This window comes from Pristis pectinata, chromosome 16 (assembly GCF_009764475.1).
Source record: "Pristis pectinata isolate sPriPec2 chromosome 16, sPriPec2.1.pri, whole genome shotgun sequence".
NCBI classification, from domain to species: Eukaryota; Metazoa; Chordata; class Chondrichthyes; order Rhinopristiformes; family Pristidae; genus Pristis; species Pristis pectinata.
Genome location: NC_067420.1, coordinates 23,535,783 through 23,555,108, shown reverse-complemented (window position 1 = coordinate 23,555,108; position 19,326 = coordinate 23,535,783). Strand labels below are relative to the sequence as shown.

Sequence of the window (19,326 nt, the reverse complement as noted above, 5' to 3'; positions counted from 1 at the left end):
TGCCAGGAATATGGGAAGCAAGTCACAGCCAAATATTGCTCTCTCCATGGTAGCCCCAGTACAGCAACAGAAAAGTTTGAGGTGAAGGAAAAGGCAAGAAAGAGGGGATACATCTTCAGTATGTGTGGCCACAACCCCCTACAATTTCTGTGCAGATCAAGTCCTGGGACACGAGTTGCCCCAGGCCACTGACTCATCACTCTGCAGAGATGGCAGTGTGAATCTCTGCTGTGTATAGCTGCAACAAGTCTGAGACCCAGTAAAGACACATGACATATGGTGAGCATTAAAAACTTAGGCTGGTAGATGCAGATTGTTAAATATTAATGTTCTTGTAGACTTGCTGCAGGATTTCCTTCTTCCTTTGCAAAAAGAAGGATGTAAGTTGCACATAGTCAATAGAGTTATGGAATCATACAGTATAGAAACAAGTCCTGCAGCACACCATGTCCATGGCAACCATCAAGTACCTGTGCTTACTGAACACATCTACCAACACTTAATCCTTTAATGCCTTGGCGATTTAAATGCTCATCTAGATATTTCTTAAATGTTGTGAGAGTGCCTGCCTCCACCATCTTCAGGGATCCTTGGATTTGTATACCCAGGTCCTTCTGTTCCTCAATGCTCCCTAAAGCCCAACCATTCATTATATATGTCCTACCCTTACTGGTCATCCTAAAAAGCATCAGCCCATACCTATCAGGATTAAATTCCATCTTCCATTGCTCTATGCACCTTACCAACATATTAGTATCATCCTGTGGCCTACAGCTATCCTCCTCACTTCAGAAGCACTTCATCCATAAACTTACTAATCGTACCTCCTACATTCATATTCAAATCATTAACATATGTAACATACAGTAAGGATCCTAGCACCGATCACTGGTCACAGGTTTCCATTCACAAAAGCAGCCCTCCACCATTACCCTCTGCCCCCAATTACCATGCCAATTTTAGATCCAATTTGCCAACTTGCCCTAAAGCCCAAAGCTTCTAAGTTTTGAATGAGCCTCCTATTCATCAAAGGCTTACTGAAATCCATGTATTCTACATCAATTGCATTGCTCTTATCAATACTTTTTGTTACCTCTTCAAAATATTCATTCAAGTTGGTCAAACAGAATCTCCCACTCACAAAACAATGCTGACTACCTTTGATTTATCCCTGTGTATGTTTCAATTTCTGTTGGTAAAGCAAAGAACATTACACACATTGTGGCCATTAAGTGCACAAGTATCATTGGAAAACACCAGCCATGCTGATGTGAATTGTGCCTCAAGGTGCCTTGTCCTGACAACTACCTAATGTATCTTTTAACACAACAAAGCCATTTCTTGTTCAAATCTTGCAATTTCAACAGGAAATGGCTTTGCTGTGTTAAAAGATGCATTAAGTAATTTGTGGTTGGCACAGTAAACAAAAGGCTTATATAGGTCAATTTCTAGGTCAAAGAAGAGTAGTTTACCTTTATCACAAACACATAGAAAGTCACTTTGATTTGTCTTGGCACAATGGCATGAAAAGAAACCTGACTGGTGCCCTTCAGATACAGATTTCTGTGGAAGGTGGGATTATCAGGGGATGGCAACCACGGTGGGAAATGATATCATGTTCAAGGACCTTGAAGAAGAAAGCAAGGTTTGATAGGGGCAGATAACTTAAAAGTATAATGGATCAAAGACTAGGGTGGCGAAGTGGATGATCTCAACCAAGGGATAAAGTTCCTGAGGAGGGAGAATCATTATCAGTATAAAATGGAAACCATGAAGAGAAGATGGTCAACACAATTAGAATGGGGAGCCAGGCATTTTGTAAATGTAAATGCCAGCTATTCTTTTGACTGCTAATGTTGCATATTTTTGTTTATGGCAGGCAACTCCAAGGAAAAAACCTTTCTTCACTCACACAGGCGATGCTGTCTAATCTTAAAACATTGCTGCTGTCAGACGAAAATAGCAGAACGTACACCTGGAAACAGGAAGGGCTATTCAACTTCTGTTACGATGCAATGTTCAGGTAGCATTTTAATGAACTTGTGTGCTTGTGTGGATGTCATTCTGAAGTCTGAGTGTATAGCCCATTGGTTCCAGCAGGGACTGAAATAGATCCATGTATATTAAACTGTTTTATAAGTTTAACACTTTTGATTATTTAGCAATGACAACAATTTGCTGAGAGCATAATATTTAGAAATTAATGTAAGTAAGATAAAATTGTAAAATTACTAATAAAATGCATTAGCTGTTGCGTTATTGACCATGTAGATCCAACATTTAAACTAGGATTCTGCTGAGAAAAGAAGAAATGGCAATTGAAAGGCATCATATGTTGTCCCAAACTACATTGTTTCTGATCATATGCTGCAAAGTTCCCTGGCTCACCATAGTGGTGCCACCTAAGCAACAAGTAATCTTGTTTGTTCTAAAAAGCATATCATCCCCTTTACCATGAGCAACCTCAAGGGTGAGGCGTGTGTAAAATATTAAAATTATTATGTCAGTGCAGGCAGGTATCATACTTTTTGTAAACTGCATTTCAGGGTCTGGGTGTTACTGGTAAGCTCAGCAATTATTGCCCCTCCCTAACTGCCCTCGAGAAAGTTGCAATGATTCACCTTTTTGATCTGCTGCAGCACTTCTGCTAAAAGTACTCTCACAGTGTTGCCTTTGAGGGAATCCAAGGACTTTGATCTAATGAGAACAAAGGAGTGGTGATATATTTTAAGTCAGGATGGTGTGTGACTTTGGAGGGGAACCTGCTGGTGGTAGTGTTCCCATGCACCCTTGTCTTTCTTGATGGAAGCTGTTGTGGGTTTGGGAGATAAGATCAGAGTAGCCTAGGTGAGTAATTGCAGTGGATTTTGGATCCACACTTTAGCCACTGTGTGCTGATGGTGGAAGAATGAATGTTTTGGGTGATTGATGGTATGCCAATCAAGCAAACCATTTTTGCCTGGATGGTAAATTGGTTTATTATTGTCACATGTACCCAGGTATAGTGAAAAGCTTTGTTTTGCATGTCATCCATACAGATCATTTCATTACAACAGTGCATGAGGTAGTACAAGGGAAAACAACAGAATGCAGAAGAAAGTGTTACAGTTACAGAGGAAGTGCAGTAGAGGCAGACAATAAGGTGCAAGGCCATAATGAGGTAGAATATGAAGTCAAGAGTCCATCTTATCGTACTAGGGCACCATTCAACAGTCTTATAACAGCAGGATAGAAGCTGTCCTTGAGCCTGGTGGTAAGTGCTTTAAGGCTTTTGTATCTTCTGCCTGATGGGAGGGGAAAGAACAGAGAATGTCCGAGGTAGGTGGGGTCTTTGATTACGTTGGCTGCTTTACCAAGGCAGCGAGATGTAGACAGAGTCTATGGAGGGGAAGCTGGTTTCCATGATGTGCTGAGCTGTGTCCACAACTCGCTGCAGTTTCTTGCAGTCATGGGCAGAGCAGTTGCCATACCAAGCTGTGATTCATCCAGATAGGATGCTTTCTATGGTGCATCTATAAAAATAGGTGAGGATCAAAGAGGAAATGTCAAATTTCTTTAGCCTCCTGAGGAAGTAGAGGCACTGGTGAGCCTTCTTCGTTGTGGTATCTACATGGTTGGACCAGGATAGGTTAATGGTGATGTTCACTCCTAGGAACTTGAAACTCTCAACCCTCTTGACTTCAGCACCATAGAGGTAAACAGGCGACAATCTTCCTGAGAGCTGTTAGTATAGCACTCTTCCAGGAAAGTGGAGAACAGTTCTACCACATTCCTAACTTGTGTCTTGCAGATGGTGGAGAGGCCTTAGATCGTCAGGAGGTGAGTCACTTCCCGAAAGATACCCAGCCTCTGACCTGCTGTCATAGTCATGGCTGGTTCATTTGCGTTTCTAGTAAAGTTGATTCCCAGGAAGTTGATGATGGGGGTGTCTTGATGACAGTACTGCCATTGGATGTCAAGGGTAGCTGGTTAGACTCCCTTTTATTAGAAATGGTCATTGCCTGGCACTTTTGTAATGAGAATGTTACTTGCTACTTATCAGCCCATCCTGGAATGTTGTCTAGGTCTTGCTACATGCAAGGATGGGCTACTTCATTTGCTAAGGAGCTGGGAATGGAATTGAACATTGTGTAATCATCAAGGAACATGTTTTCTAACTTTTAGAAGGCAGTAAGCTCATTGATGAAGCAACTGCAGGTGTTTGGGCCCTGGGGGACTCCTGTACTGATATCCTGAGGTTAGGATGATTGACCTCCGACTGCTGCACCACCCTCTTTTAGGCAGAGGATGACTCCGACCATTGGAGTGTTTTCTCTTTGATGACCACTGATGTCAATTTTAGTAGGTCGCCTTGATGCCACAGTTAGTCAAACACTGCCAAGGTATCAAGGGCTCACTTCTCACTTCACCTCCAGAATTCAGTTCTTTTGTTGATATTTGATAGTATTGTTAATTGTGGTTACCATTGTCAGATGGATGCCAGTGTTGTAACTCTATTGCAATAACTTGTCTAGAGGCACAACTGGTTCTGAGGCACAGTCTTCACAACTACAGCTGGCAATTACTCTGTGGTACCCATACATTAACATCAGATTAATATGTTGAATATTAAATATTATAAGCTTCTGCTGCAGGTAGTTTTGTCCCTCTCACACGTAGGAGAGAGCAATAAATTTGCTGCTGCATTCTGCATTTGAAAAGCTTCCTTCAAATGCCAGTCTGATAATTTTAGCAGTTGTATAGGCCTTGTTGCAATTTTGCACTGCCTCTGCTTGTGGCTTTTTCAGAAGTATAATGAGCCACAGGTTTATAAAGCAGTTTTGATCTTTTAAAATGCTACCTTTTTGTGATTTATCACATCCTCTTGTAAAAGGAAAAGCTCAGGGCTATGATAACCTTGGCAGCTGCTCACGATGCTCTCTCTGTGATGGAGTTTGCCTGGGAGGTCAGCTTCCAGGTAATCCCACTGCTGTAACTATCTCTCAAGTGAGGCTGAGAAAAGAAAGGGAATAAAGACTTCTATTTATGTAATGCCTTTTACAGCCTCATGATGTCCTGAAGTGCTTTAAATCCAGTGAAGTACTTTTCTGACATTGTAATATAGAAAATATAGCAACCAATTTGTGGAAAATATTCATCCCAAAAGGTGATTGACAATAATCAGTCTGTCAATACTAGTGATGTCAATTGAGGGATAATTATTAGCCAGAACTATACAACGTTTTGGTAAAGAAAGTTTACCTTAGCTGTAGCAAGGCCCGTGTGGCTGTGACTGGGTGTGTGTAAAAATGGGAACCATGTGTCTGTCTCAAGTATATCTCCCTGCTTGTCTCTTTTTCTTCATGCAACTAAAAAGAAATGATAGGTCTCCTTTGAGGACCACGTTGTAAATTGAGTGAGAACTAATTAAAAATACCTCAGCCAAAAGTTCTGAACAATTGGTTTGAAAGATAACTTGGTACAATAAACAAAATGAGAACCTTCATCCTATAAATCTTCACTATACTGATGGATCACATTGCAGCACTGGAAAACATAAATCTCTTTAAATGCTGACTACTTGCCAATATTGAAAGGCACTTCCTGAAAGGCTTGTTTTATATAAATAAGACTAATAAAGTGGAAATCATGGGATATTGCATGACAGCACGTTGCTGATAATATTAAGATTGTAATAAACTACTGCTCCTTACATGAAGAGCTTTATCTGTCCACTTAGAACACCCACTCTGCCAGACCAATCATAATTTCAAGTGAATTGGGGTTTCTGCCAAAATTCCAACTGTTTGTTCTACCAACAGTGAAAATTTAGTGGTGATAATCAGAAAATACACCCTTGTATGGAAGGCCTTGAAAATGCACTTGGATTTATGAATAACAGGAAATAAGTGACATTACATATGTGGAATGTTATTTGAAAGCAAAATGTTTTTCATGGATTCCTAAACAGATTTAAATAATTTAGGAAAGATTGTTAAAATTCTTGTCAACAGTCATTAGGACCATCAGATGTAATGTTATTTTTTGTTGTTTAATTAGGGCAGGATATCTCACACTGTATGGAAATGAAGCTACACAAAATTATGGAGAAACATCCAAAATTAAAGATAACATTAATTCATCAGAAGTCTATAATGTATACAAGAGACTAGACCAACTCTTGATGAAAATAGTCCGCTCCATGTTATCTGCAGGTAAGCACACCATGCGTGTAATAATACTAAAGGAAAAATGATAAAGCAAATGATAATAGAATTTCAAATATTCACAGATATGATAAGCTAACCTGCTACCTTAGAACATTGTGATAATATGATTTTCAATTATTACAGATTACAGCATGTTAATAAACAAGTATTCCTTTTCCTTTTGGTAGATGAGAAGAGAGAGGCTACATTGGTAAAAGAGCATCTTTGGCAGTTGTTGTCTGTGGAGAATTTAAGTTCAAGAGTGAACAGAAGCAGCTGGATTCAAAGTTACTGCAGCCACCTGCAGAAGCTAGGCTTACACAAGGACATGCAGGCCCGAGCAATGGTACTACAACTGTGGGCCACACAGGTAGGGAGTCTCTGCCAACCACAGAATGGAACACCTTCCACTGCTGCAAATCCATGCTTACATTTAAATAATGTCTCACATATCCAGAATATCTCTTTCTTATCCTTACCCCTTAGTAGTATTTTATAACATTTGTGGCCTTGATAGAGCTCACTTGTAATTAATAAGTCCACAGAAAACAACCACCTAACTACACCTTTCTGAGGTGTTGAGGAGAGGGTGACCCATTTTACTTTATTTGTTACCATTTTAGTATGTTTTTAATTAAATATTTTTTTTAAGTACTTAAGCATAGCAGCACAGCCAGTAGAGCAAGTAGAACTGCTGCCTCACAGCTCTAGCAACTTGGGTTCAATCCTGACCTTGGGTGCTCTGTATGCAGAGTTTGCACATTCTCCCTGTGACTATGTGGGTTTACTCTGGATGATCCAATGTCCTCCCACATCACAAAGACGTGTGGATTGTCAGGTTAACTGGCCACTGTAAATTGCCTCTATTGTGTAGGTACATGGTAGAATATGGGGAACTCGTGGGAATATGGGAGAATAAAAAATGTGATTAGCGTAAACGAGTGCTCAGTGGACTTGGTGGGCTAAGGAGCCTAGTTCTGTCCTGTATGAGTCTGTACTTGTTAATGTACATCTCACTGAGGAATTCTTTATTTGTTTATATTTTATATTCACCTCTCTGCCATTTTAAGTTCTCATTAACACTTCAAATAGGTTAAGATCAGTCTGAAAGTCGTACAGAGAGGACTGCTGTACAAATGCACTTAGCCCTCCTGATGGGGGAAAATATACCTTCTGGTGTTTAATGTACTATAATACATCAAATCAAATCACATCTTGGAAAACAGAAATCTGTCATTTTGTTCATTAGAGCTATGTTTACCCAGAAATCAGAGAAATGGTGAACGTTTTAAACAGATCAGTTCAACTGAAAATTGCTTCCAATAGTTCATTCTGAATTTAAACTGAGATTGAGGAACAAATGTTTGTATTTCTATACTAATGGCCAGAAAGAAACAGTCATTAAAAATGACTGGCTTAATGTTCCTCTAATCTTGTCAGTATCACTTGTATACAAATTTAATTATTGCATTTGAAGAATTCTATGTAAGAATAAGATTAATTTCTTACAATTCTCTGGAGTTATACAGTTTCTGGATTGTCCTTCCTAGCTCAATTTTCCAGTGTGTTACTTCCTCACTTAAAACAGAAACCTTGCACATTATTATAATAGTTTCTATTATGGGCTTAGTATTCAGACTGAAATAGTTCAATGTTATGGAGTTAGAGAAGCTGGGGTGTCTAAAGTGCAATCACACTTACTGAACTAATCATCATGTCCATGCCTTAAAATAGATTCCTGATATTCAGCTGCATTGGAAGTGATGCAGTGTCACAGGTTGGTGGATTCTGTTTCCTGGCACACAAAAAGACCTTGTGTGATATTGTGAATCGTTCCTTGGCAGTATGTACCGATCAGGAAAGCACAGATCAGCCTGGAGCCAATGCTATTTTAAACATGATAATAGTAGATCCTGTTACAATGGACTGCGCTGTTATCCCCCTATATTGTAAAATGATCCTTGACTATTTTTGCCTTTAAAGATTTCCCTCCTACCATTCTTCCATTTCATCGTTATTTCAGGCATAAATATTAAGGGAGAATAGGATATGTCTGTCAAAGACACTAGAGGAATAATTTGATAGCTTCTGAAGTAGCTGCGGGGATCACTTCTAGACCCAACAATGAAGCAGCGATTCCCAGCCTGTCACAGATTCCATTGCAGTAACCATCCAAAGTCAGTGCTACAGGGACTGCGCAGGCTGCTGGTATCATGGCTGTGGGTTACAATGTGTAGTGGAGTACACAGAGTCTCACAGCAGCTAACATAATTTGACCTCCAACAGACAATAGAGGTATCTAACTGCTGACTTTCTTCAGAATGACAACATACATCTTCCACCCTTGCCACTCTGCCTGTGCCCTTGTTATTGCCTGCCAGAAAGCAAGCCTGAAGGTCTGTTGCTCACAATGAGATGAAGCAATGTGCAACCGTACCTTCTGGGTTGCTCAAGGTCATCCATCAAAGCCATCTGCAGCTTCTTCCACTTAAATTCATCAACCTTGCACCAGTCATGTTGCAGGCATGCATCAAACTAGTATCACAGCCAAGGAAGCTCAGAAGTCACACATAAGGGTAGTGAACATAAGGATAGACACAAGAGTAATACATTGACTTTTATGCAGAATCTGGCATGATTTTATTCATTAATTCATTTGGGATGTTTAGCTTGTAGTGATATTTTCACAATTTAGCTAAGTTAGCACTGCAATGGATAGCGAAAGTGGGAAGGATGGATGTGGAATTATTGTTTAGGGAAATGAGTCCATCACAGATGGGACAGGCAAAATAGATCTGTCTAGGTTTGCTCCTTCTTCATCTACCAATTTTTCCACCTCCTCCCATTGGATGACCCAACGGACTTCCTATCATTTGAAGAGTTGCTGTTTTAACACATAGTACACAAACATAAAGTAGATGTATAATAAGATGATTCTTATGATGGTTTAAGGGACATACTAGGCAAGACTGTTGGTGAACTTCCCTGTTTTTCATTGCTTGGTGCTTTGAGACCTTTAATGTCTACCTGAGAGGACAGATGGTGTTACCAGCTCTCCTGTGAGATAATGTCTCTATTGACAGAGTGATCCATGTGTGCATACTGATAGGTTAAGCAACATTATATACCTACATCACTGGAGAGTGTTTCAATAAAAATGCTCAGTCTCTAAACACAATTAACATTTGAAACCTTAACACTTCTAAAAATCTGTATTCCATAATTTTTCCAGTAATAAAGTATTTTTGAATATTCATAGAAATAAATCCATCTGTTTTTGCTGGTAATCAAATCTTTTAAGTACAGAGTCTAAGCTATGAACATATTTTAGCAATATGCTTTATGTAGTAAGGTAATTGTTAATAGACAATGCCATCAGTGTGACATTTCACCTTCCAGGAGCCTAGACTATTGAACAACTTACAGCATTCCCAATAGGATGATCACACATTAATCTTCTGATCCATGGTCCTGCCAAGCAAGGATCTGTACTGGAGGCCTCATCTCCCAAAATTCACTTATTCATTCTGCCTCAAGATATTTCTTACATCAAGTGATAAAATATTTATTTAGTCATCATTCTAATATTTTCTTGCATTCTTCCAATTCAAATTGGCAAAGTCACTGGAGGCACAAGATTTCACTGAACTGATTCATTTGTAACAAAATCAGATGCTTAATATATTATGTGGACAAGTAGTACAAAAATAAAAGGGATCAGATGGGTGTAAAATGAAACATGAGTGTTAAAGCCTAAGTAAGCACACAATCTTTTTATTTTGTCATCCAAGCAAGTTACAAGTACAGGGAATGATGTTGTTCTACTGGATTCCCAGTAGTAGCTGGGTTTCTAATCAGCTACAGCAATCATAACTCATTTTTATTGGCTGATAAGAGCATGAAGCTTTATTTTGTCATCCTGGCCAACACCTTTAATCTGATCAATAACAACGAATAAAACGGATTAACTGGTCATTTAGATCAATGTATTTTATAGGATCTTGTTATTTATAAATGGTCTGGCTTGTTGACTTCTATAATAAAAGTCACCACTGTTCAAAATAATTTGTTATGTAAAGATTTTTTGAGACCATTTCTAAGAGATGAAGCAATTAGTGATCTTCAAGCAAGTCATCTTTTGCTCTATACTTGAACTTTACGAAATGCCATTAATGACACTTGAGTGGTATTTTATTAACAGACAAATAATGTCATGATCTAATCAGTTGAGGAAAAAGAAAACAGCATTTTCTTTATGCATCTGCTTCCTACATCCATGTAGTTAAATTCAAAGCTGGCTTTCTTTTGGCGAGTGAGGTCCAATAACCAATAGGTGAAATCTTGAAGTTTTGAAATAGATTTGTGTGCCCTTGACCATGGTGCTGAATTCTCAGCTGATAAAACAATCAGTTGCGTTCATGTATTGTACATGACAGTTGTCTGTTATTATTAGTGTTATGCATTCACATTTCCCCTGAATGTGTGTCTTTAGGATTTGAATTATTGTTTCCATTTTGGCACACAAAAAATATGTAAGCCAAGGTCACATTACATTGATTTTTTTCTTGTTAGGTACTATTTACATTCCCTATGAATTTGCAGAAAATATAGGCCTATAAAATGTTTAAGTACTCGGAAGTAATAAAAGTAAAAATTGGATTAAAGGTGTAATCCCTTTTGTCTTTCACTGGCTGGATGTCAAAACACTTCACAGGTTATATTTTCTCTATATTGTTGCAGGTGGGCGGGTGTTTTTTCAAACTTGTCTCAGAGAGAGCTTCCCAACTCAGAATTAAATTGAGGACGTAGATTACTCCTACTGTTCTTTGCAGACAGCTATATCTGTAATCATAAAAGCTACAGCCTCTGCTGTACATTTATAGTAGCTTTAGTCTATTTTAGTTATTGTTGTTTATTCAATAAATAAGCACTTTTCATCCATTTCCAATTCCTGTCGAGTATTGTCTCTGGCTCAGTTGTACCACTCATATCTCTGAGCTGGGTTTTGAGTTGAGAATGTAGTCTAACTCAATACATTAGTGCAGAGCTGAGGAAGTGCTACACCATGAAAGTTCTTTGTTTCATATTAAAACATAAACAAACTAGTGCCACCATTCTCAAATGAATGGAAAATATTTCAAAACATTATTTGAAGCAAGTGGAGGGACGGGGGTGGTGGTGGTGGTGGGGGAGTTCTTTTGCCTAATATTTATGCTGAAACCAACATTATTAAAAGTAGATTCACTGTCTATTTATCTTATTGCTGTTTGCCACATCTTGCTGTCATCTTTCCCTAATTATAACAGCAGCCAAACTCACCTCACAAATACTTAATTGGCTGTGACATGTTTTGGGCCATCCTGAAACTCGCTGTATAAATATGTTTTCATATTTCTATATATGAATTTATTTTTATATGTAATTTCTCAATCTACCACTGTTAGGATCAACCTTGCTCTAAGCTTTTCAGTATTCTTTCACAGAATTTGTAATGAGTGATTGAGATAATTCTATGGAAATTCTTCCCATGTTGATTAATGTGCATCTTTTCATGGGTGAAGTCAGGAACATCAAAACAAGTCTATTCTAACAAAGACTCGACTGACACTGCATTGAGGTTTTAGAATCAGATTCCAAGGATGAGGAGGGAAGGGAAGACTTCCTCTTTTCTGCTTGTAACAAGATGTCTATACTAACTTGAAATTAGTAGACTTGCCCCACCCAATGCCACTACCCTCCTCCCCCATTCAAAAAATGACTAAATATAATGTTTAAATTTCTGGGGTTTCCATGGTTTTCCAACAAACGTACAATGAAAAGTGTGCACAAATTATCTTTGTCATTTGTGTAGGAACAGGAAGATTCCAGGTTAAGATAATAATTCAGGTCTAGGTTGTCCCTGATGTACCAATCCCAGTAATATCGGTAATGTGAAATGGAAAAGGAAAATTCTTTTGAAAAAGCTTTGTTATAAAATGGGATTCTAATAATGAGTCTCCCTTTTAATGGTCATTGGACTGAAGTGTGACCGAATGTTGTCATTGGTAAACCATGAATAAGAACAACTTAGAAGCAATTCATTAAGTAAACTTCGGAAAAATAAGATAAATGTTTACACTTACAGTTTCTAGGAGATAATTGGTGCAGAATTGATTATTTTAATGAAATTTCCTTTTATAACCATTTCAGTTAAAACTGTAAAGAGGAAGTCACATATTCTGAGTGGTGAACTGGTTTTCTGCCTGGCCTGATAATTAATTGAAAATCAAAGAGAAGTTGCAGGGTTGCTATTTTGAATGCTCTGATTGTTTAGACTGAATACAACACCAGTTGAATAACAGGAAACCAACCTACTTCCTTTAAAATGCATGCAACTCAAATTCATCAATTTCATTTGATATTTTTAATCAAAATATCTATCCAACTTGATTTTCATTCCCAAGTATTATTTAAATGTGAAGAATATTTTTTAAAGATTTGCAAATTTTACTTTGTTGGGACAAAAGTGTACGTCAACAGTGTTCTAATGGAGATAAAACTGAAATGGTCTTAGACCAACCATAAAAGGGAGCTAAGTATATGGATCAAATTATGGCGCAGTTTCTTCAATGAAAAGTAAATCAAATTTGAAATTACATTAAGCACTCACAATCATACTAGTTGACTATAAATAGACGGTGATTATCTTTGTAAAATGATGAACATATGAAAGTTGTCATTGATATCCTAAAAATGTTTGGCTGGAGAGTTTTTCATCTTTAATTTCTCTTTGCCTTTGCTGTTCCTTGTTGCAATACCATTTTATCTGTTACATCATTTTGTATTTGGCACACTTGTTGTCAGAAATGTGGCCAATGCCAGTCAATTGTGGCTCCATTAGTACCACGTTTACCTTGGAGTCATAAGATTGTGGGCTCAAGTCCCATTCCAGAGACTGAAACACAAAGATCAACAGTGATGCTTCAGTGAAATGTTGAAGGACAGCTGCACTTCCAATGATGCCATCTTCCAAAAGCATTACTTTTGGAAGATGCAATTCCACAGATCTGACCTTTCCATTATAAGTTTTAATCTTCTTTAAATAAACAATCTATTACATCATGTAATCAAATAGCCAGTGCACAGGAAACACTTCAGATGCTAATAATTATTATCCTTCACAGAATACATAGATGTATCATCATTTTCTGTGATTGGATCACTGGAAGTTTTCTTTTCATCCAGGGACACTGTCAACAAAGACTTTCACAAATTGTGCATTACATGTCCGATATAGCCATTGGCACTTGACATTGACACATGTACTGAATCGCTTGATTAGTAAAACATTTCTTGTCAAAAGATGTAATATCATTCACTGCTTTTGTTTCTTTTAGGGTAATAATGGACCTGCAGCATTTTGGCTACTACTATTCCTGCTAAAACATCCAGAAGCAAAGTATGCAGTCGAGGAGGAAATGAAGAAAACCTGTTTTAACCAGACAATGTGCAATGTTAGTCAGGATGCACTCAACAATACACCTATTTTTGGTACAATTTTCTTTATTTATAACATCACTTCATTCACCTTTTGTTTAAAATATCACAATTCATTTCATAATTACGATGCTAACAAACATTTATCAAAATAATTTTATTAGCTCTAACTTAGACTGTAGGTCATAGATCAAATGTCATTTGAATTTTTATGATTAACTTTCATCTCTGCTTTGGAATCTATAGATTGTTGTATTGTAATTTTATGTATTTTCTTTCTAATAATAATTAAATGTGTATAATTATGTTGAGATATAATTTCATATGTTTCCTTGGCAATAACATTCTTTGGTGTATAAGCATAAAACAGTATAGTTTTCTTGTGCATTAATTTGCCTGGGTATGAAAATCAAGCATCAGAAAACATTAGTATACAAGACATCCTTAGGCAAAGGTAGAAGTAGCTATTGTTGAGGTAATGTCGGGGCAAGTTATAATTAGTATTTGATTGTGCCTAAATACTTATCTAAACTAAACAGAGTTCAGCAATAAAATGGGTTGAGGATTTGGTAAAACAATGACTTACTGCAAAGTCCTTCCAGCTGGATGATTTGGATTTGTTCTAGTCAAGACCATTAATTGAAATTATTTTCTTTGTGTTGGCTGAAAATCTCCTAAATGGAGTAAAGTTGGGAAGTTTGGGCAGGTTTCTTTCTGATTATCCCAACACGAGAAAGCAAGGCTGAAAGGCTTCTAAAATCTTAAAGGAGGTAAGGATTTTCCCTGGATCCTGTATTAATACTAGTATTGCAGATTATGTGGATGAAATCTGCCAACAGAAAAATGTAGTCAGTTCATTCATTTTTCAGACCAATCTCAGAACAAAAATTATGCCAGGGTGAAAACGATTATAAAATGGTTAGTTTGCTGGAAAATTTGAAAAAAAAATGGACAACCCAGGTGGATTGATTGATCTTAATTCAACAGAAATGCTACTCCCTTTTATTCACAGACAGTGTTTTAAATGAGACTCTGCGACTGACAGCAGCACCATTTATTACCAGAGAAGTTCTTCAGAATATGTCATTGCAGCTTGCAGATGGCAGAAAATATCACCTCCGAATGGGAGACAGACTCTGCCTCTTTCCTTATTTAAGTCCCCAGATGGACCCAGAAATCTATGAAGAGCATGAGGTCAGTTACATTCACTGGGCAGTGCACTTCATAAGAAATTTTTCAAAATTAAAGATCTGCATTATATAAAGTAATATGAATACAACAGTATCTCTTCATGACCCCTGACTATGAATGTGGTTTAAAACAATTAATGTCCAAACATGGTTTAATCACGCTTTACATATATACTTGGGTTGCTGATTGCTTGAATTAATGTATTATTTTGTGGAATTGATATTGGTGCGGAAGGTTGTGGGTTCAAGTCCTACTGTAGGACTTGGCATTCTAATAAAAAAAACAATATTCAATTCAATATTCTGTAAATGTTGGGTCATGATGCTTAGTAGTTAGATCCTGAGACCTGAACTAATAATTTGTTATGAATTCAAGTCCTGCCATGTCAACCGGTAATTTTGTTTTCATTCAATAAATAAATTTAGAGTTAAGAAGTTAGTATCAGAAATAGCGATTGAAACTAAAGGATTATTGTAAAAATGCTTTTGGTTCATAAGTGAGGAAAGGATATCTATCCTCACAATCTGGCCTAAGGGTGAATGTAACAATGTTATCCTTTTGACACACCAGCTCTGATTAACATTAGAGTACCAATGGTTTAGTCCATACTGATAACAGTGAAAGAGACTCCCGGGTTTTGGATAACAGGACAACATAGAATCACCAGAGGCACATAGGAAATTCTAGAGGTGATTCTACAATGTGGAAGGAACTGGAAGTTGGGGGTGGATGGGGAATGGGAGAAGTCAGTGACAAGGAAGGCCTAAATGCTCCTTGTGGAGCCTAGTCCCACCAGAAAAAATAAAACTGACCTGGTTCAACCCAATGGGGAAGATATGGATGCATCATTGCACAGGCCAGATTTTAAATTTCCATCAAAACCTAAAGCATATGAGATCATATTTAATGAAGGTCCCTACTGATTTCATTTTTTTTGCCTGCCCAAAGGGAACCAGTATTGTCAGGTAAAGTTGGAGGTCATTCACTTGCTCCATTTATACCAGTTAGCATTCAATTACCCTGGCTCAGATTCCACCCCAAGGGACAGTGCTCTGTTTCAGGTTGGATCACAGAGTATAGTACTGACCATTAACCAAAGTAATAATTCTTTTCTGGTGCCAGTGTTAAAAACAGTGCTGAAGTATCAACTGACCGTTGTACCCCTTTCCAGGGCTTTGGCTTCATTGAAGTCTATGGAGTTGAATACTGTGTTCAAATGCCAGAAGGGAAGTGCAATGTACAACCAGCACCCCATTAGCCCTAACCCGAACCCTTTCCTTTAGTCTGTTCCCAAGAACATATTTACCTGTCTTTAGCTTCTCTGAAAAGGTGCTGATTGGCTTTCTCCTTAAACCATTGCAATTATATTGATGATGGTGCATTCATTGTGGCTGTGTGTAGGGAATTCGTGAATTTGACTCAGCTACAGTAATATGCATAACTGCCAACGTTGAATATGATTTGGAAGTGATGGTTCCCATTGGCAATTCTGCTCTTGTCCTTCTTCGTGATAGAGTCACAGAGAAGGACTGGCAGAACAACCTGATCTTCCTGAAGATCATTGTACCCCATTTTCTTTTAAAACATGGAACAGTACAGCACAATACAGGCCCTTCGGCCCACAATTTTGTGCCGACCTTTAAACCTCGCCTAAGACTATCTAAGCCCTTCCTCCCACATATCCCTCTATTTTAAATTCCTCCATATGCTTATCTAGCAATCTCTTGAATTTGACCAATGTACCTGCCTCCACCACCGCCCCAGGCAGCGCATTCCATGCACCAACCACTCTCTGGGTGAAAAGCCTCCCTCTAATATCTCCCTTGAACTTTCCACCCATTACTTTAAAGCCATGCCCTCTTGTATTGAGCATTGGTGCCCTGGGGAAGAGGTGCTAGCTGTTCACTCTATCTATTCCTCTTAATATTTTCTACACCTCTATCATGTCTCCTCTCATCCTCCTTCTCTCCAAAGAGTAAAACCCTAGCTGCCTTAGTCTCTTCTCATAATGCATACTCTCTAAACCAGGCAGCATTCTGGTAAATCTCCTCTGCACCCTTTCCAATGCTTCCACATCCTTCCTATAATGAGGCGACCAGAACTAGACACAGTACTCCAAGTGTGGTCTAACCAGTGTTTTATAGAGCTGCATCATTACCTTGCGGCTCTTAAACTTGATCCCTCGATTTATGAAAGCTAACACCCCATAAGCTTTCTTAACTACCCTATCCACCTGTGAGGCAACTTTCAGGGATCTGTGGATATGGACCCACAGACCCCTCTGCTCCTCCACTCTACCAAGAATCCTGCCATTAACTTTGTACTCTGCCTTGGAGTTTGTCCTTCAAAAGTGTACCACCTCACACTTCTCTGGATTGAACTCTATCTGCCACTTCTCAGCCCAGCTCTGCATCCTATCAATGTCCCTCTGCAATCTTCGACAGTCCTCTACACTATCCACAATACCACCAACCTTTGTGTCATCTGCAAACTTGCCAATCCACCCTTCTGCCCCTTCATCCAAGTCATTAATAAAAATCACGAAAAGCAGAGGTCCCAGAACCGATACTTGTGGGACTCCACTAGTCACAACCTTCCAATCTGAATGCACTCCCTCCACCACAACCCTCTGCTTTCTACGGGCAAGCCAATTCTGAATCCACATTGGCAAGCATCCCTGGATCCCATGCCCTCTGACCTTCTGAAGAAGCCTACCATGTGGAACCTTGTCAAATGCCTTACCAAAATCCATGTAGACCACATCTACTGCACTACCCTCATCAATCTGTCTGGTCACCTCCTCAAAGAACACTATCAGGCTTGTGAGACATGATTGGCCCTTCACAAAGCCATGCTGGCTGTCCCTGATCAGACCATGATTCCCTAAATGCCAATAGATCCTATCTCTAAGAATCCTTTCAAAGAGCTTGCCCTCCACAGACGTAAGGCTCACTGGTCTATAATTCCCTGGACTATCCCTACTACTTTTTTTGAATAAGGGGACAACATTTGCCACCGTCCAATCCTCCGGTACCATTCCCATGGACAACGAGGACTCAAAGATCCTAGCCAAAGGCTCAGCAAGAGCAGCCTGGGGAATATTCCGTCAGGCCCCGGGGACTTATCTGTCCTAATATTTTGTAACAGCTCCAACACATTCTCTCTCTTGATATTAACATGATCTACAACATTAACCTTACCAACACTGTCGTCAGCATTATCAAGGCCCCTCTCCTTGGTGAATACTGAAGAGAAGTATTCATTGAGGACCTCATCCACTTCCAGAGCTTCCAGGCACATCTTCCCACCTTTACCCCTAATCGGTCCTACCTTTACTCCCGTCATCCTTCTGCTCTTCACATAAATGAAAAATGCCTTGAGGTTTTCATGTCCCCTTCTTGCTCTCGTCAGCCCCTTCTTAAGTTCCTTCCTTGCTACCCTATCTACTCAAGAGACTTATCTGATCCTTGCTGCCTAAACCTTATATATGCTGCCTTCTTCCTCCTAAGTAGATGTTCCACCTCTCTTGTCAACCATAGTTCCTTCACCCTGCCATTCTTTCTCTGGCTCACTGGGAGAAATTTATCCCTAACATCCTGCAAGAGATCCCTGAACAATGACCACATCTCCATAGTACATTTCCCTTCAAAAATGTCATCCCAATTCACACTCGCAAGTTCTAGCCGTATAGCCTCGTAATTTGCCCTTCCCCAATTATATATTTTCCTGTTCTCTTCGCACCTATCCTTGTCCATGACAATGCTAAAGGTTAGGGAGCTGTAGTCACTGTCCCCCTAATGACCTGACCTGTCACCTGACCTGGTTCATTACCTAATACTAGATCTAATATGGCATTCCCTCCAGTCAGCCTGTCAACATACTGTGACAGGAATCTGTCCTCGCCACACTTAACAAACTCTGCCCCATCTAAACCTTCGGTACTAAGCAGGTGCCAATCAATATTTGGGAAGTTGAAGTCTCCCATGATAACAACCCTGTTATTTTTGCACCTTTCCAAAATCTGCCTCCCGATCTGCCCCTCTGTATCCCTGCTGCTACCAGGGGGCCTATAGAATACTCCCAGTAGAGTAACTGCTCCTTTCTTGTTCCTAACTTCCACCCATACTGACTCTAGAGAGGATCCTGCTACATTATCCACCCTTTCTGCAGCTGTAATAGTATCCCTGACCAGTAACGCCATCCCTCCTCCTCTTCTTTCCGCACCTCCCCATCCCTTTTAAGATACTGAAATCTGGAAGTATTCAGTATCAGCCAAGTGTCTGCAAAAGCCACAATATCATAGTTCCATGTATTTATCCAAGCTCTCAGTTCATCACCCTTATTCCTGATACTTCTTGCATTTAAGTAAGTGCACTTTAGCCCATCCACCTTACTACTTTTATACCCTGTACTCTGCTTCTCCTTCCTCAAATCCTCTCTATATGTTGGATCTCGCTTTAGTCCACGCACC

The 19,326-nt window shown here is 39.0% G+C and overlaps 1 protein-coding gene across 2 annotated transcripts in view; it reads left to right on the top strand.

Annotated features, from left to right (window-relative positions):
- Positions 1-19,326, top strand: part of ptgis (prostaglandin I2 (prostacyclin) synthase) — a 60,776-nt gene that overhangs the window by 33,226 nt on the left and 8,224 nt on the right. For both annotated transcript variants that reach the window (XM_052031196.1, XM_052031197.1), the window contains exons 4-8: positions 1,880-2,023; positions 6,040-6,194; positions 6,377-6,558; positions 13,565-13,718; positions 14,677-14,858. In XM_052031196.1, the coding sequence (XP_051887156.1) occupies positions 1,880-2,023; positions 6,040-6,194; positions 6,377-6,558; positions 13,565-13,718; positions 14,677-14,858 (817 nt within the window). The remainder of the gene's footprint in view (positions 1-1,879; positions 2,024-6,039; positions 6,195-6,376; positions 6,559-13,564; positions 13,719-14,676; positions 14,859-19,326) is intronic.